Source organism: Neodiprion pinetum, chromosome 4 (assembly GCF_021155775.2).
Source record: "Neodiprion pinetum isolate iyNeoPine1 chromosome 4, iyNeoPine1.2, whole genome shotgun sequence".
Taxonomy (NCBI): Eukaryota; Metazoa; Arthropoda; class Insecta; order Hymenoptera; family Diprionidae; genus Neodiprion; species Neodiprion pinetum.
In genome coordinates, this window is record NC_060235.2 from 22,032,079 (window position 1) to 22,054,825 (window position 22,747).

General features: G+C 44.8%; 1 protein-coding gene across 5 annotated transcripts in view; it reads right to left on the reverse strand.

The window, feature by feature from the left end:
- The window catches only part of foxo (forkhead box, sub-group O), a 131,290-nt gene that overhangs the window by 32,342 nt on the left and 76,201 nt on the right, over positions 1–22,747 (reverse strand). For all 5 annotated transcript variants that reach the window (XM_046619529.2, XM_046619528.2, XM_046619530.2 and 2 more), the window contains exons 3-8: positions 3,452–3,576; positions 2,795–2,989; positions 1,832–1,947; positions 1,506–1,732; positions 633–959; positions 247–550 (exon numbers count right to left, since the gene is read on the reverse strand). In XM_046619529.2, coding sequence (XP_046475485.1) covers positions 347–550; positions 633–959; positions 1,506–1,732; positions 1,832–1,947; positions 2,795–2,989; positions 3,452–3,576 — 1,194 coding nt within the window. In that variant the 3' untranslated portion in view covers positions 247–346. The remainder of the gene's footprint in view (positions 1–246; positions 551–632; positions 960–1,505; positions 1,733–1,831; positions 1,948–2,794; positions 2,990–3,451; positions 3,577–22,747) is intronic.

Below are 22,747 nucleotides of genomic sequence, written 5' to 3' on the forward strand. Positions count from 1 at the left end.
TTCAATCGACCAAGCATGATCGAAACCACTAATAAACAGATCTTGAAGATCGAATGGAACTTGTGGAGCTGAACAAAAACGCGAAACTGCAGACTCGATGCTACGTATCGTATAATCGTAATCAGACCTCGGAACAAGTGAAAAACTTGATACACTTAGCTTCGAGACTTTGAATGCGTAAGAAGGATTGGAATACCCAGAGTTCCGGGCAGTATTCGAGTACTTGATAAAGCTAATTCGACTCACCGATGCAGCGCGCCTCGACTCCGTCAGATGTCGTCGTCGTATCGAGATACTGCAGAAACGTTCCGGGTGCAGTGACGAGGAGGGCTGAGGTCTTTGGTCGCTAGTGGACCCAGGAAGGTGCTGATGGTTTCGCCGCGTTAGCGTAAACGACCGTGGCGTTGTTGGCGGTACTCTGATTGCTCTGGGAGACGCCGCCCTGGACAACGGCGGCAGCGTCGCTGACCTGCACGGACGCAACGCCCATCACGCCCTGCTGGAAGTTGAAGTCGAGGGAGCCTTCCATCGACAGCTCGTGCTTTATCACCTGTGCCAAATGGCGAAACCCTAAGGTCACACTCCAAGTCCATCGGAATGCCATTTCCTCGTCTTACCTCCAACTCTCTTACCTCTTCTACGTTGCAGTCGAAGCCGCCGTGCAGCGACTCGATGTTGATGTTCAGGTCGTCTAGTAGCGTCGCGTTGTTCAGGGCCCCCATCAACTGGCCCATCATTGTGCTCGGTGTCGGCGTGCAGGGCGATGGCGTGTGCGGTGGACTTGGACCCGCGGGCCTTGTTTGCGCTTGACGCTGTTGATGCTGTTTCTGTTGCTGCTGTTGCTGGTTCTGCATTAGGTACTGCGGTGGTTGCTGTTGCTGTTGGCTTCCCCCCAACGACGACGGGCTAGGTTCACTTTGCGAATAGGACGGTGACATGCCGGAGACTGGGCTCAGGTTCTATTGAAAAATAATAAAATCACGCTTGTCACCGATAATTAAATCTCAACAACGAATCGAGGGATCCCAGAAGTAGTTCAACGGATTTCAACCGGCTCAAGAATCCATGGGTTGAACACTCTCGCGTTAAAAGTGTGTCGAAACAAAGGTTCGAGAAGTGCAACTAACCGTTGGGCAATCAAGTGATACAGGAGAAACTTTTCCAATAAAAAATACCTCATATATTATACACGAACGAATAGTCCGTGAAAGATCATCAATATCGGTCAAACAATATGGATTTTTCGATACGAACAACATTGTGACTTCACTGTTGTTGTCAATCTATAATGAGGTGTTGACGGTTCAACTTCGATGTTATGAAACTTATTCTTGTTTTAGATGTCTGATTAGATTAGCTCGACGTTGTGACTTTTTGAATCTCTGACTTATCAGGTTTTCGTTTCAACACAACTTCGACCTGACCGTGCGTCCAACACATCGTTAAAAGATTCGATGATAGAGGGTCACACGGATCAGAATGGAAGTCCCATTCGCTATGCTAACCATTTGACAGGCGCAGGGCTGGAGGCGGTGGTGAGGACATCTCTGCTGGTTGGCGGACTGAGGCGTGGGTGGTAAGCCGTAGGATGAGGACCCGGTGCGCAAGGAGTTGTTCCGCTGGTACTGCGCCTCGTAGTAAGAAGGTGGAGGTCCGGTCTGCTGGTGGTTCGGCGGTGAGGTTTGGTACATTTGGTATGATTCCAGCTTCATGGACTCGGCCAAGCTGCCAGCTGAAATGGTCATCTTTTCTCTTTACACACGTCCTATGACCGTCGGAATCGCTACCGATATCGAGCGCCGCACGACGCTAATCGACCTTTGCTACTCACCGAGCTGATCGGGGCTGTAGGATGGCGCGTAGGATGGTGTCCAGTCGGGCTCTCCGAAGACAGCGGGAATCGGACTTAGCCTGCCACAGGACGAAGCATTGCTGGAAGCCCGAGGTCTGTGGAGCATGAAACATGGTCATAGGAAATATCGAATGACAGATCAAGTTTAACGAACGTCGGGTACGTATATTAACGTGGAATTCATTGTGGCCACGAAAAAGGTCGAAAAATCTCTTCCGACTCACCCCTGACCTACCCTGACTACAATTCTGACTGATAGTGCCAATTCCAGTATACAACAAATGAAGCTCCTAATAAGACTGTACACTGTAAGTAAAACGCCATTATATTACCTTTTACATACTACATATGGGTGTGAATCTGACAGTATTTGATGCCAGTGTAGCACTATCTTACGTTTATTTAACGCTATATGACATTAAATTACAAATTACTTCGACTATTGAAGGTTCAAAGAGTACGATAAAAAGTGGCGTAGAGAATCAATCACGTATATTCGAGCAATTGTAAGATTTATGCTCACTATTTTTCATCACTCTTCAAATTTACATTTTTATTTATTTTTATATTTTCATCAGGATAAACGCACAGTTTGTAGCCTGCACTGTGCCATATTTGGCCAGACACATGTAAAGCACAGTCGTAACTGCTTCTAGCATTACAAATCCATCCAATTAATGAAACATTCGTACAAGCGAATCAGATCGTTCCACCACTCAACGTCGTGTATGAAAATCAAATTTTACAGTAATCAAAGCCACCCACAGTGCACTCTTGTACCATTTGTGGTCAGGCCTTCGTTTACATATGATGGATATGGTATGCACAAATGGATTAATTAATGGTCACATACGATACCGAGGTGGTCAAAAAGGATACATATACTCTATTACCGTTAAAAATTTCAACCTTACGATCAAGTTGTGGATTCGAGAGACTCACCGAAAGTCCGGCGAAAGCTGAAAACCGCTTGCTGAGTGGAGAGGACTGTCCGGAAACAGGTCGAGGCCCTCACTGACGCTGCTGCTGGGACTCGGTGTAGCGTCGGCCTGAAGTCCACCGTTTCTAAGCGCCTCGACCTTCTTCTTTACGCGACCTCGACGCTTCTCGAACTTACTCGTCTCCATCGACGTCGCACTGTTATGTGTCAAAGAAAAAAGAAAAAGGCATGGTCATTACATGTGCCGCGACCATCGACACGATTTCACTCAAGGAACTGGACCTTCTGTATAATTATCATCATCATCATCATCATTATCGCGAAAAGTGTTGAGGGTGCAAAAAGTATTTTGGTCTAAAGTATTCTTCGACATTGTACACAGCTGGTTATCCTTCGTGGTTACAGGAGCCTTGTACATAATACGGTTTAAAAAAAAATTCCAAGATACACTGGAGATCCAATAAAATATTGAACTAACGGATCGGTGAACTTTCCTTACTTTTACCGTTCAGCGTCGAATGAAGAAGTAAGTAACTGATATGGCTTCGACTGAATCCGTCTTCGCCATCCATCCCACATAGCCGCCATCAGTCTGGCACGCTGATCTCTTTTTTTATTTTTTTAACAGCGAACGAAAATAGTGCGTAAGTTTAACTCACCGTCGCCGTGCCGATTTTCCTGGCTTTGCATCCGGGTTTATCATCCACCATGAACTCTTGCCAGTTCCTTCGTTCTGCACCCGCATGAATCTATTGTGCAGCGACAAATTGTGCCTTATCGAATTCTGAAACAGAAATTGAAAGCGTGGTGGTCAGTCGGACTGTACTGTCATAAATGATCGCTCGTTGCGAACGGTGCGTGAGGATGAGAATGATAATCGCACGATAAGGACGTATGTTTTAACTCTTCTTTTCATAAAACTTGGGTTAGCAATTGCTCTCCGCGACAGCGTATGTTTAGTGGTAGCACATGCGTCAAAGTAACGAGTAGCGAGCGTTTCAGACGGTATAAAGTCAGTCTTCGGATGAACAGCGCTGGCAGTATATCCTCGGTTCTTCATTAGGCAAATTGAACTAGTCGTACCCACTACATTCACAATCGTACGTTTCCGGTTTATTTGTAAATTCAAAAGCTTCTACACTGATTCAACGACGCTACCTTGTATGTATATACGTACACGTATACAAATATACATGTATACGAACACGCACGCACATCTTCTTTCTTCCGGATTAAAAGGATCCCGACCAATCTAAGAAATCTTTGAGATCATTCTACCCCCCTGCCGTATATATCCCTCGAGCAATGCTATAGCCTCGATTCGTTGGTCTTCGTTTACTATCGTCTGGAATTTAATACCGAATGCGAAGCGAGTTCTTCCAGAAAAAGGGAAGGGCGGTTTATCCGGGGGACTCGTTAAAAGCCGAAGGATAGAAAACGCGGGATTATAACGCGACACGCGACGCGTGTATAAATCGGGAGCAAATTCTCGATCCTCGAGTCGCTACCAAAGGATGAAGGAAGCATCACAATGCCGGTCGAACGCCTTCACGGACGACTTACGGTATCATTTCCTTTTCCCCCGTTTCCCGAACCACCCCGCGACGGTTCCTCCTCACGTCCGAAGCCCAACGAACGGCCCTCGACGAGGAGCGAAATAGTGATCGAGACGACAACGGATAGAAGAGACAACGACGACGGCCACCAGACAGACTATAGTCGAGTTTACAGCCACGGTATACCCCCGTCGCCTTTATCGACGCTGCCACCGGCAGATGAAGACATTTTTGGCGCCACCCCCAGTCACTCTTTCTTCGCCCCCCCCCCCCCCCCCTTCCCCTTTCGGCCCGGCAGGGGACAAGGTCGTTCCGAGGGTTGTAAGAGAGACCGAACCCCCGACTCGAATTCGGAACCCCAAAATGAGACTCGTTCATCGCTATTCGGGCACCAATAACTGCGTCTGTAATTTTCGGCAGAGTAAAAGAATCCGGGAATATCTCGATTCGTTAACTATCCGTCACCCCCCTGCCCGCCAAGTTTTGTTTTATACCTGTTCATCCGTTTCTATTATTATCGTTGTTATTATTGCTTCAATATCTTTATCGCATACTTCTGATGATATTCTTCAGGGGATGGGCGAGGCTTTCGCATAGTCACAGCTTTTGAATCCGATGGGCTCCTTAAGACGAATGAGAAGACGAAGTAGAAGAAAAAGAAAGGAATAAAAGAAAGAGCAAAAGTTTTCGCAACACTTGTATATAATGCCAGTGGGGGACGAAACAATAACGATAATAACTATTTGGCGGTGACGTTTGCTACTGAAGAAAAAGGGGAGAAATCGTAACCCCATTGCCTCTTCCAAATATATTTATTATCTGGGGTTAACCTCTTTTCGACTACCGAGGAAATGACCCGGGCATTTGAAAATAAGGCTGGTACGTTGTTGAGAAAAAAAATTTCTTTTTGAACGACCATTTTTCCTTCGTCGCGTCCGATTTATATGATATGGTATACAATATCATCTAATATTCGTCGAATATGAGTGATTCACGTGTCATTTCATTCGAGACGCCCAGAGCAGTTTTATACACCCGGCAAATTTTTACAACGTCATGGGAGTTTGATTTGCCCGGCATACGGGAGTATACGCATGGTGATTCACTTTTATATACCTAAGACGGCCGTGTTATATATATATGGACATGCATATCTGAAAGTCTGGACTTTCCCCGAGGCATCGAAGACATTTGGAAATAGCCGATACGGCTAGCTTAGTACATGCATATTGCAGCGAAGAGATTCGTCGATTTAGGATCTGAAAAATGCCTCTCATCTTATTTTTTATTCAACTTATATTGACCGACGGCAGATGCAGCAAGTGGGAAATAATGAATTCAGGGTTTGACGCAACTGCGGAGCCGTGTGAGAAACTCGCGGCGATAATTCGTTCCCCTATTTTTAGACGAGAGGAGCTCTGGATATTCGTAACTATTCGAATAACGGGGGTGAAAACGAAATTTGAATATCGGAAAAGACGCCCTAAATCACCGAGACGTAGTATTGAATACTCTCGCGATAACTCAGAAGAAGAGAATCGGTACTACAAGGCAATAAATTGTAAAACTTTTTAAAAAATTGGTCAACGATGTTTTAACGCGAAAGAATTTTTCTACCCTTCGAACGTAATTCCGTACAATTTTTAATTACAAGAGCAAAAAAAAAAAAAAATTCTCTCTTTCCAATCCGGTCAAACGAAAAAGTGAAATGTGAGATCAGCAATAATGCACCGATGTTTATTCGTTTCAGACTCTGTAACTAGTCTATACATATACAACGCAGCATGCACTGCAGACAGATGACTATGAACAAGTGAAAATGGATTGAATTGAAAGAAAACGACTAAGAAACGCGACGCCGATTCTGTACCTTATATCTCTATACGCAGATTTTTCCTCAAATTTATTGTAGAAAATTTAAAGTGATACGACTTCGGAAAATACTCGTGTGTGTGTGTGTGTGCGAGTGTGTGTATACACATATACGTATAGTATAACTAGGCCGACGGGGGCGCTTCGGCACAAAACTTGGCGCGTAATGTACGCGCCAACGCATTACGCGCCAACGCACTTTACAACTATCGTAAAAAAATATCTGCGGTAACGCAACGCGGCAGCAGCAACAGCAGCCGGAGGAGAACACCTCGCAAACTCAACTCCGGAATGCTTACCCCCGAATATCCTATAGCCTCGATCCCCCCTTCGACTCCGTCAATTTAATCGACGACGAGATGTTACGACCACGGCTCTTCTACATTTCGTTTCCCTTTTTATCCACTCTTTTTTCCATCTTTCTTCTTTCGCAGATCGGATTGATTCAAGGGTAGGAATTTCGTATGATTTTGGAAAATTTTTTTAATAAAAATTTCACGTACTTCAAATTGATTTCGAAACAGGTTTCACGTCGTTTTAGTCGTTGAACGAATTTTTCTCCACTCGTTTCTCGAAACTTTAGCGATTTCCCAATGCATAGAAAGATTCAAGAGATCTTAATGACGGTATTCTTGATAATTTCACCGCGAGATTGCAAAAGATTTTATCCGGGATTTATAGAGATATGTGACGTCATGTCAGTGATTTCATGGAAGTTCGAAGGTTTCAAACGATTTCGAAACGTTTCACGTGTACCCGATTTACAACGCTGAAAGATATTTCGTTTCGGTATAGTTGCTAAGAAATCAATGCAGCGAAATGAGTATCGAACTAATTGGAAAGAAGAATCATCTGATATGAAATTACAGTAATCGATTCTAAATTTTCTGCTGGCTCAAAAATTCACGTATTTTCAATTGAAAAAGGTTTCAACACCACTTGATTGTTACTTCAACCTCAAATTACCGCAACAGCGAGAAGATATTGAAAAATGTATAAATAGTATCGCATACTAGATTTTATGATCAACGGCTACTATATTCATTTTGATTTTTTAACTATACACCTAAATTTTTCGGATACGGTGAAAAGTGGAAATAGTTATTAACTGTACAATAAGCCCAAACAAAGTTTTATTTTTTTTTATAAATGATTTCAAAATAATTTCTATTTCAAAGATTTCAAGCGATTTCAAAATATTTCATCGGCACCAACAAACTATATAGTAGCTTGAACATTCTTTTTTAAAAATCTCTCGATTCTCGGTTGCAGGTAAAACGTGAGAAAATCGAAATCTGCGCCACAGATCTGCGATCGAAAGAAGGAACAAGGATCATCTACAGCAGAAAAGGAAAAAGCGAGTACTGCGATCAGAGATATTACGCGAGTCAGTGAGTCAATGAGTCAGTCGGTATTCTTTCTTCTTCGGTTTTCTGTGCCATAGGCAGGCCCAAGGAGGTGGATGGATAGGTACCTAGAAAACGACTCCTCGGCAAGGCTTTACGAGAACAGTTATATCGTCGTTCAGAGTCTAGTTTTGGGAGACAGTCGGGCGACCCGACGCGCGAGCAGAATATAACCAGTCCGGAGCGAGTTTCTGCAAATACGACTTTTCGCAAACTTTTTTTCCAACCTATATCATCTCCTCCCTCCTCCATGTGGATGTATGCGTATTGCGCCCTCTCCGCGCATCGAGATCCGACAATTTCGATCGAAGAAATTGACCCGTCGCTCCGTTTGATTTTCGTTTCAAAAGATCAACCGTAGCATAAAATAGAGAAATTCTGACTTCTGTTTCACAACAATGATGCTTAATGATCATTTCTCCGGATCACTCGAATCCGTGTATAAATTGTAATAAATTACATTATTTCACGTTGGTGGAATAACTTTCGTTCCATAGCAGAAAAATAAATAAAAGAAAAAATTGAAGATCGGAAAGGGGACCATTTTTAGCAATGCTGCATCGTAACCAGTAAAATTTGACGACGATTTTGTGATGTATAGATTATATTATGTACGGCTAAGTGTATGTACGTCTATATCTTCCGAATGGAAGAAAAAGAAGAAGAAGATGACGAAGACGAAGAATAAGTATAAGTATAAAGTACATGTAATAACTGGAAGTGAGGAGACAAAAAAAAGTTTTGCGGCTTGTGTTTGTGTGTGTGTGTATGTGTGTGTGACTGCTGCAGGAAACTTTTACTTTGATTGGGATTGGGGTTGGATGTTCGTAGTTAAAACTTGTCCAAATGGATACTGTCACCGCTGCATCGTTGTATGAGAAAGAGGAGACTCGTTCGCATTGGCTACTTAGGTTATTATGAGGGATAACAAGCCGAGATGGGGTGGGGGGGGGGGGGGATTTTCATCCAATATGTCATTAACGAGGATGGGATGGGAGTTTGTGCAGTTAAAAACTGTGGGCGATGAATAAAAAAAAAAAAAAGAAGGATAGAAAAGAAAAGAAGTGACGAAAACTGAAATTGGGGATCGGCTATGAGAATTGATTCCTTTTCCCTGTTATTATACGACGAGGCCGCGTCGCGTCGTCGAGACGAAATGTGTGTATACGTGTATAGATATATATATATATATATGTACACATATATACATATTTTGTGTTCTTCTACTTTTTTTCTATTATAATACTTGTTGGGTTATACATATGATATAAAAGATGCCGACGTAAGCGTGTTTAGTGGGAGACAAACGGCACGAGGAGGTCAAAAAACAGGAGAAAACGGGTAAGAAGAACTAGGTAGGTAGGGGGAGAGAGAGAGAGAGAGAGAGTGGGGAGAGAAGAAATAAGCTGCAGGGAACATAACTCGCATTTATTGGATAGAAGGCACCGTACACCCAGTGCTGTATGTCTGTGTGTGTGTGTGTGTGTGTGTACATATATATCTATCAATGGCGCCCGAGATAAGAGCGGGGGCACTTTCTTACCAGAGAAGAGGAGGAAGACTAAGACGAAGAAGAGGATAAAGTAGCACCGGTACCGCTGCATACTATTGTGTATTATACCCTTGCTCGCGGACACGATACGATCTATGATATTAAAATGACCATAAGCCCTTATACCCCTCGCTATTCTTTATTGCTCCCGTTTCCTGATATGCTCCTTCTTTCAGTAGCAGCAGCAGCAGCGGCGGAAGCAGCATATCTTTACTGCTTACACCGCGAGTCGTTCATCCTCGACACGCGAATTCTCGACGGGAGAGAGTATGAGAACTAACTCGTAATTCGTCCGATTGATTCTGGCGAGTTAACAGAAATTACTGTAAAAATCATGGTAAATAGTATTCATTCGTTGGCCATATTCGTTCGAACACGACGAAGGCGTTCAATTTCTTGAGTGAAAAACGGCCCACGGTAAGAATTATTATCGATTGACATACACTGGAATGGAAGGAGGAGCAGGTAGGAGTATGATTACGGCGTCAACCTGTGGGGCGGACAGTTTTTTGATCGATGTATGTGTATTCGCGTTAGGTGGGGCAGCCGGGATTGAAATCCATTCGATTCCGGGATGAAAGGGGTTGACGATGGCGAGCACCGAGGATAGCTTCGACCGTAGTTACCGATCGTACGAAGCACGCGGCCTTCACGACCCAGTTGGCGTTCTTACGCCACGGATACATGTATAAAATTAATAAAAAGAAGTCTAAGAAATTCGCAAGCGAAACGATCAATGATCGAACGAGTGATTTTTAGCCTCGGGCGCACCCAGCCGATTCGCGAAATGTACACAGAACGTTTATTGTTGCACGTATAGCGAAAGTCAGGAGCTGTTGCTGGGAGAGAAAAGGGTGGAGTTCTGCAAGAGTGAATTTTCATATGATTAGGTTTGCTGATCGGTATTGACGACAGGGAATCTAGCCGGCGATCGATCACGGCTGGTGAAATGATTGAATTAAACTGGATGGTAAGCCGATGCGGACATATCATTCGCGCAGTGTGCAGGACGACGAGACACCGCGACGTATCCGGTCGCGACAACGAGTCCCAGGCATCGTCGTCATTCGTCGTGCTATTTCAGTGGTGTTTTTATTTATAGCGTAGCGCGAGCACACACGTCGAACCTCGGCCAACGACGACGACGACGAGGCCTTTGTCTTGTCAAAACCACCGGCAGCGATAACCGCCGCGATACAACAACCTGCCCGACAGGAAACGGCACTCATCGCGGACCGTCCGGAGCACGCTGACCGCGGATTGTCGCGGTTACCGGTGCAAAGCCAAACGAAGGGTTTCTGTTTCTGCTCTCTTTAAACTTTCACTGCCAGTCCATCCATGTCCTCTTCTTCTTCGCAGTCGGAGACGTGCGACGAAGCGCACGTGGAGGAAAGAATCGGGGAATGAAAGAAGGCTGCGCGAGATGAGAAGACAAGTGCAATAGATTGAGAAGGATTGGAAGACTTTGCTCAATGTCGACGATCCAGAGGGACGCAGCTTCTGTATTGCGTCGACGGGGGGTTAATTTCGACCATTCGCATCGTGGGGTGACTTTTGCTCGTCGCCGTGCTGCGTGCCCGTCTAATAACCCCAGCGACCGTCACGGTGGTAATGCGATTCCGAGAAGAGGACGAGGAATGGAAAGGGTGGCGCTTTCAACGTACCGGTAATCATGCTCGAAAAATCCGTTCCACACACACGCGCGCAACGCGATCGATTCAATGACCACCGATCCGTTTCCCACCTTGCGGTTCGATAAGTTCGGAAAGAGAAAAGTCACTTTGTTGCGTGTAACAGAGATGCCCGGTATAATTTGGGGGGGAGAGGAAATTGGAGCCGAGGAAGACGCGCGTGCATAGAGAGATAGATGGATAGAAATGTTTTCCACTATAAAGGATCGGAGAGCAGTAGAGTTGTCCCTCCTGTTCTCGGAGTACCTCGAGTCTTAAATTATTCAGAGCACGACTACGACGAGCGTACAACATGCCGTGATTAGAAATCACTTATTCACCGAATGGTTAGTTAATAAACAACGGCAGAAAGAAGCCGCAACGATGATAATCAAGAAGAAAGGACAGTAGAGTGTAGCAGACGATGAGGAGAAAATAACCAAACAGACTCACAAAGAAGGGTCACTACTGCCGATTTGCACACCAACCGGGTCGATTGCCTCGATTCCTTGAAACCTAGTTTAAATCAATGCCGAGAAGTCGAGTCAACGAGCGATAAATTTTTGTGGTCATAAACCGAGGGAACAAAGGAATGAGATAGTAGCAATGACACGACAGATTAGGAAAGATATAAACTGACCCAAATGTAGACTCAACGATAATGCTCGAGACTACTTGAAACCGATCGCGATAAAACTGCGGCTTACCGAAGATCGAAGAAGGACGAGACCGGGAGACAAAGACCGTTCGTCGATGACGACCTTGAATAACAAAAGGAAGTCGAGAAAGCGATTTCTAGATACGGCCAGCCAAAGCCTTCGCAGTCTCCAAATATTAGCGATGACGAACCCAGCGAATGAATGGCCGCGAGAATTTCGATGCAGGCACTTGCCGGGAATTAGGAGTGTAACTCGAATAAGGGTGGGTAGAGTAATCCCGGCTAATCCTGATACGGGATGATAGCTGCGGAGGAGACGCGACGTAACGCGGTGTATTTATGTTAATAGTGCCAATCAGAGTGCCAGACTCTCCTCTCCTCTCGGCGACTGGGTGAGTCGGTTCCTCGGTACACGAGAGGAGAGAGCCGACTATGCCAATGAGACGATTCGTATGCCAGCCGGGGCTATCTTACCTCGAGTGTGTACCATGTTTATGCATTCAATTACTATCTCTCGTGGCCGCGCATGCACGCGGGTTCCAGCAGACTGGCGCGTCTTCTCCGCACTCGGGGATTCGATTTCCGGATATGCGGAGGCTTAATAGATTGACATTGCGCTCCGAAGGACCGAGGGAGAGCCTTGTGCGGTATTTATTCAGTGGCAGCTACTCTCGACCCCCTATAATCGGAAGGGGCAACCGTCACCGAACGAGACACCCCCTCGACTTTTTTACAAGTGGTAAAACTTGACAAGTGCTCGCCCGGCGATGATGCCGAGACGCGTTACGCGGGTTACCGCATCGTCGGGAGTCCCTGACACCTTGACGACAACTTGTACAGGTGGGACAAAGAGTGAGCGAGAAATAAAGAGAGAGAGAGAAGGAGCGGTAAATGCGACTTTGCAACGGGCCGTTGCGTAATCTGGGAAACTGACATGCTGCTTTGCGCACGTAGTCTGATATCGTATCGTACCGACACAGATATCGGACCAAAGTATTATTTATACACTCTTGAAAACTTGATACGCACGGATGCACCCGTGCATTTGCGAAGAACGAGCTTCGACGTCCGACTGCGGTGGGTGCCTGCGATGTTAACGTTAAACGGCGATCGGGTTCTACTAAAATAATCAATAATTAAAGATCATCGTTAAACATTGCTCGCGGCGATGTCGAACGCGTTGCGTTATTGCCACGGCATCGTCTATCGTCGGCGGTACTGTAATACCCGGCTCTTAACTTGACCATATAATTACATGAAAGCTAATTAATGATAATAGCTCAATTTATTCAAACTACTATTGTATACTGGGAGCCGTTCCCGTCTGGTGCAGTTGACGCTCAATTATTCGCAATGACACCGTGCTTACTCGGTTACAGTACCGACACCGGAGTTTTATTTTTTTTTTCCTTCTTTTTCTGCTTCCTACATAGCGACGAAATTCAGCCGGTAATCGGACTCTTACGAGTGCCAATTATCCCCGTCTACACAAATATACACATGTAATACACGTGTGTACGCTATTTAGATAATGCACCAAGTATCTAACCATCGTCGCAGAGTGCATCGGAGGCACGACTATAAATAAACCCAGGCATCGTCACTCGTCGACCTTTGTGAAAATCCTTCCGCTCGGTTCGTTCGAATTTTTCATACTTCCATTATCGTCGGCGGAATAAATTAACCACGATGTGTAATCTCGTAGTAAATATGTCGTACCTATATACGCGCGATATTACGTGTAGCGAAAAGTAAGTCGGCAAAGTCCCCGGAAAGTCAAACATCTCGGTTCACGTTCCTCCTCCCTTATAATAGATTTCTTTATCGTTCGGGCACTGTCCACTATTCTTTTATCTGAGGCTAAAATATCGGCAAATAGAAAAGTGTGCGGAGTAGCAGCATCGGATATATAGAATAGGTATAGAAGAGACAAGAGAAGAAGAGAGATGAGAGAGCATGGGAAAGAAGTTGAAAACTTCACCCTCCTCACTAGGGTAATTGATTAAGTTTCAATGGTTTTTCCTACCCCCCGAACATTTTGCTTTTTCTCTCCTCCCCCCCCCCCCTCCCCCTCCCCCTCCCCCTCCCACCGATCCCCCGTTCCTTTCTTCCATTCTTTTACGTCTTCGTTTTGTTTTTCGACTCTTCAAAGCGATAGTTCGACCAATTTTAGATAACGCTTGTCCGAGGCGATCGCTCGCCACCGATATCTTCCTTCCGTTTTATGGCCAAACTACCAGCCGACACACCGCTGTGTATAATAGAAATAGTAAAAGAAAAAAAAAAAGAAAAACGCGTCACCGCGTTTCGGAGAAGGGTCAGCTTCCGGAAAAGGAATATCATTCCGTGTACCGGGTCTTGACGGGTCTCACGGTGTACTTCTTGTTGCAGAACAATCGTAGAAACGAACGACGAAAGACAAGGTGTTTTCCGAATTCCCGGAATGATTTCCCGACGCCAATAATACACCGGTGATAATAACGCACGACGGTGTGGCGGGGTTGATAAAAGGAGTGACAAATGTGTACCAGGATCCCCGTACCCTGGACTATAATACGCCGTCCTATAGTACAGGGAAATATATATCGCATGACAGAAGAGGACAGAAGGAGGACCCCTTCTTCTTCTTCCGCGGCATGCCGATGGTGTAGTATTTTCTCCCCGACCACCCGGTTATAGACTGGTCACGGTAGCTGTGGAGAGAAGAGAAGGATAGAAGGAACGGCGAAGGAGTGCTTCCGGTCAAATCAGACCCTGTATACCGGGCAAGTTATCGGCTAGCTGCTTCAGCGCAATTTATATCTGGCAGTATTTTTGCACAATTTGTCCCAGTTACGAGGACACAGGGTCGCTTCTCTTCGCGGTTCGGTTCGGTTCGGTTTGGTTTAGTACGCGCGCGATCGTTCTCACCTAGAAAAATATTGCCCAAATTTATCGGTGCTGAATTTCTTACCTCAGACGCGAGTCCGGAGTACCGTTCCCTCCGTATTCACTCCCGATAGTTATACTTCATCTGAGCTTGCTTTATGCCCCGTGCGCTCACCACCGTTCAATAAAGAATCACTGAGAGAGGTGCGCTGCTTCGTAACGCGACCGCCCCAACAAAGTCGATTTATTTCCGTCGTGATTCGGTGTATATCCTTGACAATGACGATGGAGCGGTACGTATTCGTACACACCGAATTTTTCATTTCTCAAAAAGAAAACTCTATCCATCCACGTCGATAATTTACCGGTGTAATTTTAGTTTTCAGTTTAATTGGATACCGCAAAACGAAAGCTTCTTCAATTGAAGATCAATTCAAGACCCAGTACCTGATTACTGGAATCAGCTCCGGAACCTGAGACAGCGGTAATCAAATCACTTTCCCGAAAAACTTGCGATTTTTTCGAATGAAATATCGACTATTAGAGCGATGATTAATCTTCCAAGGGCTGACCTGGCTCTTTTGGCTCTCATGAATCATACCTCTAAAAAATATCGAATTTTAAAAAGTAAAGTCAAGGATCCAAAACGAGTAGGACAAAACCTGATAACAGATAGTGTCATTAACAGATGGCGCTGATTAATCTCCGTCTGAATAATTGAGTTTTCTTTTCACTAAACGATATTTATTCCAAATTCTTCGCTACCGAAATGATGAATTCGGTGAAGATGTTGGAAATCGACGGTATATCCGAAGGAAGATAGAGAGAGGGGAGAGTATCGAGATCCAGAGGGCGACTATATTGGTAGACGCGGTACGAGGAAGAGGAAAGCGAAAGAGGACGATTCATCGTTCGCCTAGCGTGGGGATCCCTCTCTCGGTTGAGTTCAGGTTTAGCAGAAGAACGGGGTGGTGGTAATTCACGCGCGTGGTCATGATGGATGCCCTCGACGCCCCTGCGGCGTCGCGACGCCTGGCCGGCATCATCCCGGCTCGGTTGGATGGTCCTGGGTGGTCTTACGCTCTAGCTATGCAACCACGCTCTTACACCCCGAGTCTTTTCCGACCAGCGATGCAGACAACCTCCCCCACCCTCCTCATCCTCCTCTTCTTCAGCAGTCAGCACCGGCGGCGTACCTCCGTCTTCTTCGCCGAGGTACGAGAGCGGGTTGAAAACTTTCAAAAAGTCCAGGGAACTCGTGCATTCGACTTGTTCCAGTTACCAAACTTGGTAAATTCCGACATCTTCTTGTAGTCGCAGTGTCGTCGCTCTTGGACAGCCATCTCGACTCACGTTTTCGGCTGCCGTTCTTGTGTTTCGTCGAACGTTCACTGGTACCGAGAATCGCAGTCATTAGATGCCCGAAAAACTTTTCTTCTAATGCATTCCGACGCGTAACGAATCTGACAACTTCAAGTCAATTCGAAATACCGATCACCCTGATTCGCGAGGCTGAAATAGGTAAGGTTGACGTAACGAATCATCAGGGGAAAAATCGTTACTCTGCAATATCTGAATAACTTTCAAGGAGTTGCCTTACAAAAATATGAGTACGTTTTTTTTTTGTCATAATTTATCAAATTTCAGACGATCCTAAAGGTGCGAAGTAACGATTTCTCGTAAACATGCATTGTTACAGTAACGTTACTAACTGCATCCTCATCCTGGTTAGCTAGCTAGTAATTATACGGGCAGCATGTTTTGATATTTGACAAGTTGAAAAAACATTCCTAAATTTCAAGTTTAACATACCGATACACAATTCACGATTCCACAATCTTTCTGAAATCTAACGGAAAAAGAAGCTCAGTCCTGTATAATGACCGTCATACGTCACGTGTAAATTCAGCAGCAAACAAATTTGTCTCCATGAGTAGGTATGTCTCATAACATATAAAATGAACGAGTTCATTTCAGGAACTGTTGTTTGATGAGGATGACATTGATAACGTTATAACGTGACGATACATTTTCAGAAAAAGTTCGTCATTTCGCAACATTGGGGCTTCATCTAACGATAAAATTTAGTAAACTTTCATACGGTAAAGAAACTCATATTTCTGCAAACTGAACCTCTTCGAAGTCACTCTCAAGCTGCGAAACAATGATTTTTCGTTCAACGTTCAGTTTCGTTACCGTTACTAACTTCAACCTTGTGCTATTTTAACATTAGATTCTAATTTCGTACCTTCAGGCTTCACACATTGAGTTAACATTAAATATTTCTACCGTTTGAAGACTCGAGGAAACACCCAAGAGCACCAGATTTCAAAATCATGATAGATCACAGGATTGACCCAATTGAAATTGAGGGTAAACGCACACTAACCTTGAAAGACAACTAGAAAGTGATCGAGGTTACACTCGGACCTTACAGAAAGAACTCGACAAGAGTATTTTATGGATCCGTAGGTACACACATAGAGATACAAACACTCGGATCTCGTGCGAAGAAACTGTGCAAACATCGCGATTGAAAAGACGGATTACGAAACGTGAGAAGCAAGATTTGCGGATTGAAATGACGAGTAGGTAACAGGGAAGGGCGAAGAAGATCAAAAAAAAAAAAATAAAAAAAAAAGAGGGCAGATTAATAATCGCGGACCGGTGGATTCTTGCAGCAGTTACACATGCCGAGGGTTGCATAAACATTCGAGGAATATTGTTTGTCTCGGGGAATTTCATCTCGGGTGAAAAAGGAGGAAGAGAGGAAGGCGACCGGTGAAAAGGCATCGGAGGGGGCGGCGTGATGATGGCTCAAGGGAAAAGGCGGCAACAGCAACAGCAAGCGGCGTTACCCAGAGAGCGTGTTACCACCACCTCATCCTCATCCTCATCCTCATCCTCCTCATCCAGCGAAGGAAGGAAGGAAGGTAGTTTTTTCCCCATACAATGGTACCTGTTTACGATGGCTGCTGGATTGATGGTAGCCCCGTAATTAATAACGTTAGGACCTGCACTTCATCCCCCGTAAACCGAACCGTAGGTATAGAAGAGGGCCGCACGTGTGAAACGAGAAAGTGGGGGGGTTGCGGCCCGTTTTCCGCTTTAAGCGCCTACTGAAAAGATGTTTTCCTCTCGTTCGAGTGAAAAAAATCTTAAACACCCGCCGCTTCTCCGTCTCTCTCCCTCTCGTCCCGGCCTGCCGGAAAGAGACCCGCGAAGCCAGAGGGGTTATTAATTTCCCCACCCCACCGAGCGTGGGGGTGCTAATTGAACGTTTAGTAGGCCGTGTAACTCCCGATGCAAAACACTAATTCCTGAGTGACGCGTCGCTTAATGGATTACAGGGGCTGCTTGGTCGTCGTCTCCTCGTCTACTCCGAGAGCTGTTTCTCCGGTCGCCGAAACGAGGCGGCTGTAAGTCGTCTTGAGAAGTAGAACAAAAAAAAAGAAAAAGAATGTCACAATCTCGACTCGCAAACGGAGAGAAAAGATAATAAACAAAAATCCCTCATATCGTCGAATTGGCGAAAGAACCTCGAGTTAGTTACCCGCAATAATTTAAAACCCCTCTGAAGAAGACGCAAGGCTCGTAGAGGTGTCGTCGGTAATCGAACCGCCGGAGAGTAAGTGGAGAGAGAGAGAAAAAAGAAAAAAAAAAAAAAAAACGGGGGTTAAAAAACCGTCGGAGGAATTGCGAGGGAAGGAGAGAACGGAAGAAAGAAGAAAAATAAATGTGTAAAGAGAGCGGGGAGGGGGAATAAAGAAATGAAAAAAAAAAAAAATTTGAGGGACAGAAAAAAAAAAAAAGAACACGCGGAAAGGGGTTGTAAATAAAAAAGACCGCGGTCACACGAACAGGGCGCACTAATGTCTCCGCGTGGCTATCAATCAAACCTCATCGCGGTTTTCCCCCTTTTCCTTTCCTCTCCTTCTCTATCTCTCTTGAGAGCTTCCGCCCTCTTCTACCCGCGTTTATACCCTCGAGGTGCCTGCGGCCTCGGGAACGAGGAGGCGGACAGGTCACCGCCGCCTAGCTCTACGCCCCCGCAAAAAAACTACGTGTTTACATGGTGACAGACAAGCGAGCCTTGCACCAACACCGGCAGCCTCGGGTTATCGTTTTCGGGTAATAAAGGCTCGCGACAGGTTGATCTTTCGCGGTGTAACGAAATGACGCGGTCTTTCCTCCCGTTTGCTGAGAAAAAGCCGAGAAGAAGGAGGGTGAATGTTGTTATTTACCCGAAGGATCAGACGACACACTGTGTCCACTAAACGAAATCTCGCAATAAAATCCGGAAATACCTAAACCTTGTCAAGTTGCACTGTATCTGTAATATCTTTCCGCAGGGTAATGCACCGAGGAAAATTTCTACTTGTGCGCACGTTACTGTACAACCCTTCAGATTGTTATAGTTATTAACCGTAACCGAAAAATATGGCCACGGATCAAAAATTAAACCACTTCCGTAGCTTTGATCAGAAAATTTGTTATGTATTGCTGCATCTTTTTTTTTTTTTTAATAACGGATACGAACTAAACACACAGATGATGGTTGTACCAATTCCGATAAACTGCAGATAATAAAACTAAATAGTTACTTTTATCCAATTTTCTTGTAACTAGAACAAAGATTAACCATCGTTACTGTAACGATACTTCTTGCACCAAAATTTATCTCAGTATCGTATACATCGTAAGGAAAATTATCTGGCATTATTCTATACATGGCGTAAGTTTTGCACAAGGTAAATCTTGTAACGAAGACGGGAAAGAAAGAAAAAAACAAAAAAAAAAAAAAAAAACACCGAGCGTATCTTTTCGTTGAATAACGTTGATGTAACGCGATATATTGCTGCAGGTTAGAGAAGGAAGTCGACGAGAAGGAGCCAGCAGCTGGCGCACGTGGCACGACGCCACGTACGACTCGCGCCAATTTTCTGCCCGTTTAAGCTTCAACAAAACGCTCTAATTCGTTACTGCTGTGCAGTTCGAAATTTCGTAATTGTATATTATGCCCACGGATGTTGTATAGACGGTAGGAGAATCTGGAGATCGTAATTTGAATGCGATACAGTTTGTATAATGCGAGTCTCTCATTCGTCGTATTACGTCATGATATCATACCCGTAATCGAAGGTCTTGGCGAACGAGATTACAAGAATAAGACGACGATGAGCGAGTTCAAACGCAAATTGCGCAAGAATTGAGGAAAAATGAATCGCGCGATGATCGGTTTGTATGGAATTGACGAAAATGTCAAAGAAATCCAAGATTTATGAACCTCAAGCTTAATCGAAGAATCGAACGTTCGTCAATACCAGAGTTCCAATTATGAAGAAAAAGGTCATCAGGCTGAAGTCGGGGATCTCATGCTTACCAGGTACAACTGATCCAGAAAAAATTGATCGTTAAATTTCATTATCGACGACCGTTTGAGTCTTCGATCAAGCTTGATGGATCGAAATTTCAGGAATCCAAATTTCGCTGCCTTCAAACGTCGGGAAGATGCTCGATAAATGTCCGTAAAAAAATTTGAGAAAATGATCCGACAACGACCATTTCCATTTCCCGTGACTTCTGGACGAAAGGTTATCGGATGAAAAAAGCAGAGAGCCAGGATCTGCCAGGCATTAGCATGAGAATGAAGCACTCCGAGTCCCGTCCCATCGGGTATTTGGAGGCGCAGCGATACAAGCGAGGAATTCAATTTGATAAATTCGATAGGCCAGTAGGTATAAGGCAGTATCGGGCTGGAGGTTCCATTTAATAATAATAACGCGGTGAATTTCGAAACTCGAGTGGTGAGCCCCCGGACTATTGGCCAAGTTTTATTCTCCCCCTCCAGCCGCTGTATTAGCATAATAATTGCGCAGTATTCTTATTTCCATTCTACACATCGGCAGCCAGACTCGTAGATGTACCCCAGGAACTAGACGAGAGCCGCCCAATATACACGTCGTATACAATATCGGCTTCGTTCCCCCTTCCGAAAAAGCCCGCCCCCCTTGTCGAGTCCCAGAAATGGATATGAAAAAGTTGAGACGATTTCCATGATAATCCCGGAGGACGTTCCTCTCGGCCTATAATATCAGCTAGGCGATGCCGCTGTCGCTGTTCCTGCTACCGCTTTTCTAACCAGAGTGAAAAGTTCTATATTCTTTGGACAGGTTGCACGTCTACTTCGAATCGCTCTCGTATAAACCGACTTTATCGCGTATCTCATACGGATATATACTTTCCCATTATTATTACTATTACTACTATCATTATTATTATCATTATTATTATTATTATTATTATTATTATTATTATTATTATTATTATTATTATTATTCTTAGCCAACTAAAATCTACATCTCTACAGCAAACATGCTTTACGATTTAGTTTCTCATATATTTACATTGGTCGATCTACCACCACCACCACCACCCCAACTTCTTGCGGAAAAACAGTAATCAAGGTGGATATCCGAGATGGACATACACAGCTTGGGGCGGTTTGTTTGTGTTACAGACATGAAGCTACTTGAGAATACCCGGTTTATACGACTCTTCCTTAATCCCAAATCCTCAATGAAAGAAGGCCATACATGGTAATTTATGGACAAAAAAACAAAATTGGTAAAATGATTGGTTTTTCCGTAGCACACGATTGTGACGTATCTGAAAATGAAGATCGCGTCTGTTCAAATCGTAAAGTGGATGAAAATCATCAGGAAACGACACTCGCAGGTTTTTCACTTTGATATTAGGCGTACCTTGCAATTATATTATAAATTTCGGACGAGTTTCTTTTTGAAACGAAACAACTATGCCATGTCTGAACTATCGTTTTCCTAATTTTCCAACTTTTATCATCCAAACTGATCCGATCACGGACGTTAAGAATACCGACTGTTGCAAGAAGACCAAGTTCGGTTAGTAAAATTCCTATAAGGTGCCCACTCCAACCGGATTGAGCCGCTTATAGGATACCTAGGCTGATATACTTTTAGAATTTCTTCAAGCTCCGCAAAATCCCTTGGCATATGTATTCGCTTTGGGCATTGATACAAGTAGATAATCTTAGAATGGATAGGGTATCACCGAAAGGGGAGCTTCGACAAGAAAGTTAAGAGTGTCGCGTAATGGGGTAATCGTCGCCCGAAACAAAAAAAAAAAAGAACAGGTCACATAGCAAGAAGCTTGTCGTGCATAAGAGGTTAAGCGTATAATGCCGAACAGTTGAAGGTTGTCTTCGAGGATGATAAGAGTATTTATAGGAAAGGAAAAAATATTAATACCTACAGCACGAGATGTGGATGGAAGGGGTAAGGCAAGAGGGGGGGTGAGGATGGCTGTGGGTCGCGGTCGATACCTTGAAGACGTCGATGCAGAAGGAGCAGTCACGAGAAGAAAGTAGTGTATATGGGTCCAACGGACGAAGGAGGAAGGAAGGAACGAGAGTGGTTGTAGAGGTCTCGTATAGGTGAGCGCGCCCGCCGCCGACTCAAGTCGACTCGAGGGAAGAAAAATGATCCATTAATCTGAAACCCAAAGTCTGCCGGCGCCGGGCGTCGCGGCGGCGGCAGCGTCGGTGGCGGCGGCGGCGGCGGTGGTGATGGTGGTGGTGGTGGTGGTGGTGGTACAGGCTCACCCACTCCCTTACTCTACACACTAGTCCAGATGATGTGCCATACCACGCACCCGAATCCACCAACACCGTTTCCAAATCCAGTATAGGTGTACGAACTATCCCTAGCCACTGTGCGCGCAGCGTCGATCCACGGAGCTAAGCCTTCAAGCGCTGCACGAATAAATTCTCAAACACGAAATTACGATGATAAGAGAAAATTCCTAGTCAAGAACACATGCCGTATGCGTCATCGTTGGATACATCCTCAGTCCACTTCTGTCATCACGATGGATAATTATTTATGCTCCGGTGTACACCGTTGATGATTTGGAACGAAAATCCATGTTCATAAATGTGAATTAAATCCAGGCTTCGAGGTCATACATGCTCCTTGGAATACATCGATAAGTGATCCTGATTCCAGGTACGAACCTTGTTGAAATTTAGACTTTCAACGTAGCGGATGTGACTTGAAACTGAGTTAATGGTAACGCACTTGGCGTTGGAGAGAAGGAGTATGGCCGGGCTGGGGTAAGAGGAGTTTCGAGTGACGTAAAGACGGTTGGCCATACCCACGTGTCAGTAACGCGCCATTACCCTACGACCGGCGAGTGTAAAGTGTGAAGAAGGAAGCATCCTGTTGGCGATCCGTAGCGCAATAGCATCAGAGAAATCCATGCAACGTCTCTTAAAAGAGTATCGACTCCACGCCCAGTCGCCGGTTTCCTCTAAGTTCGTAAAGCCCTCGTAAA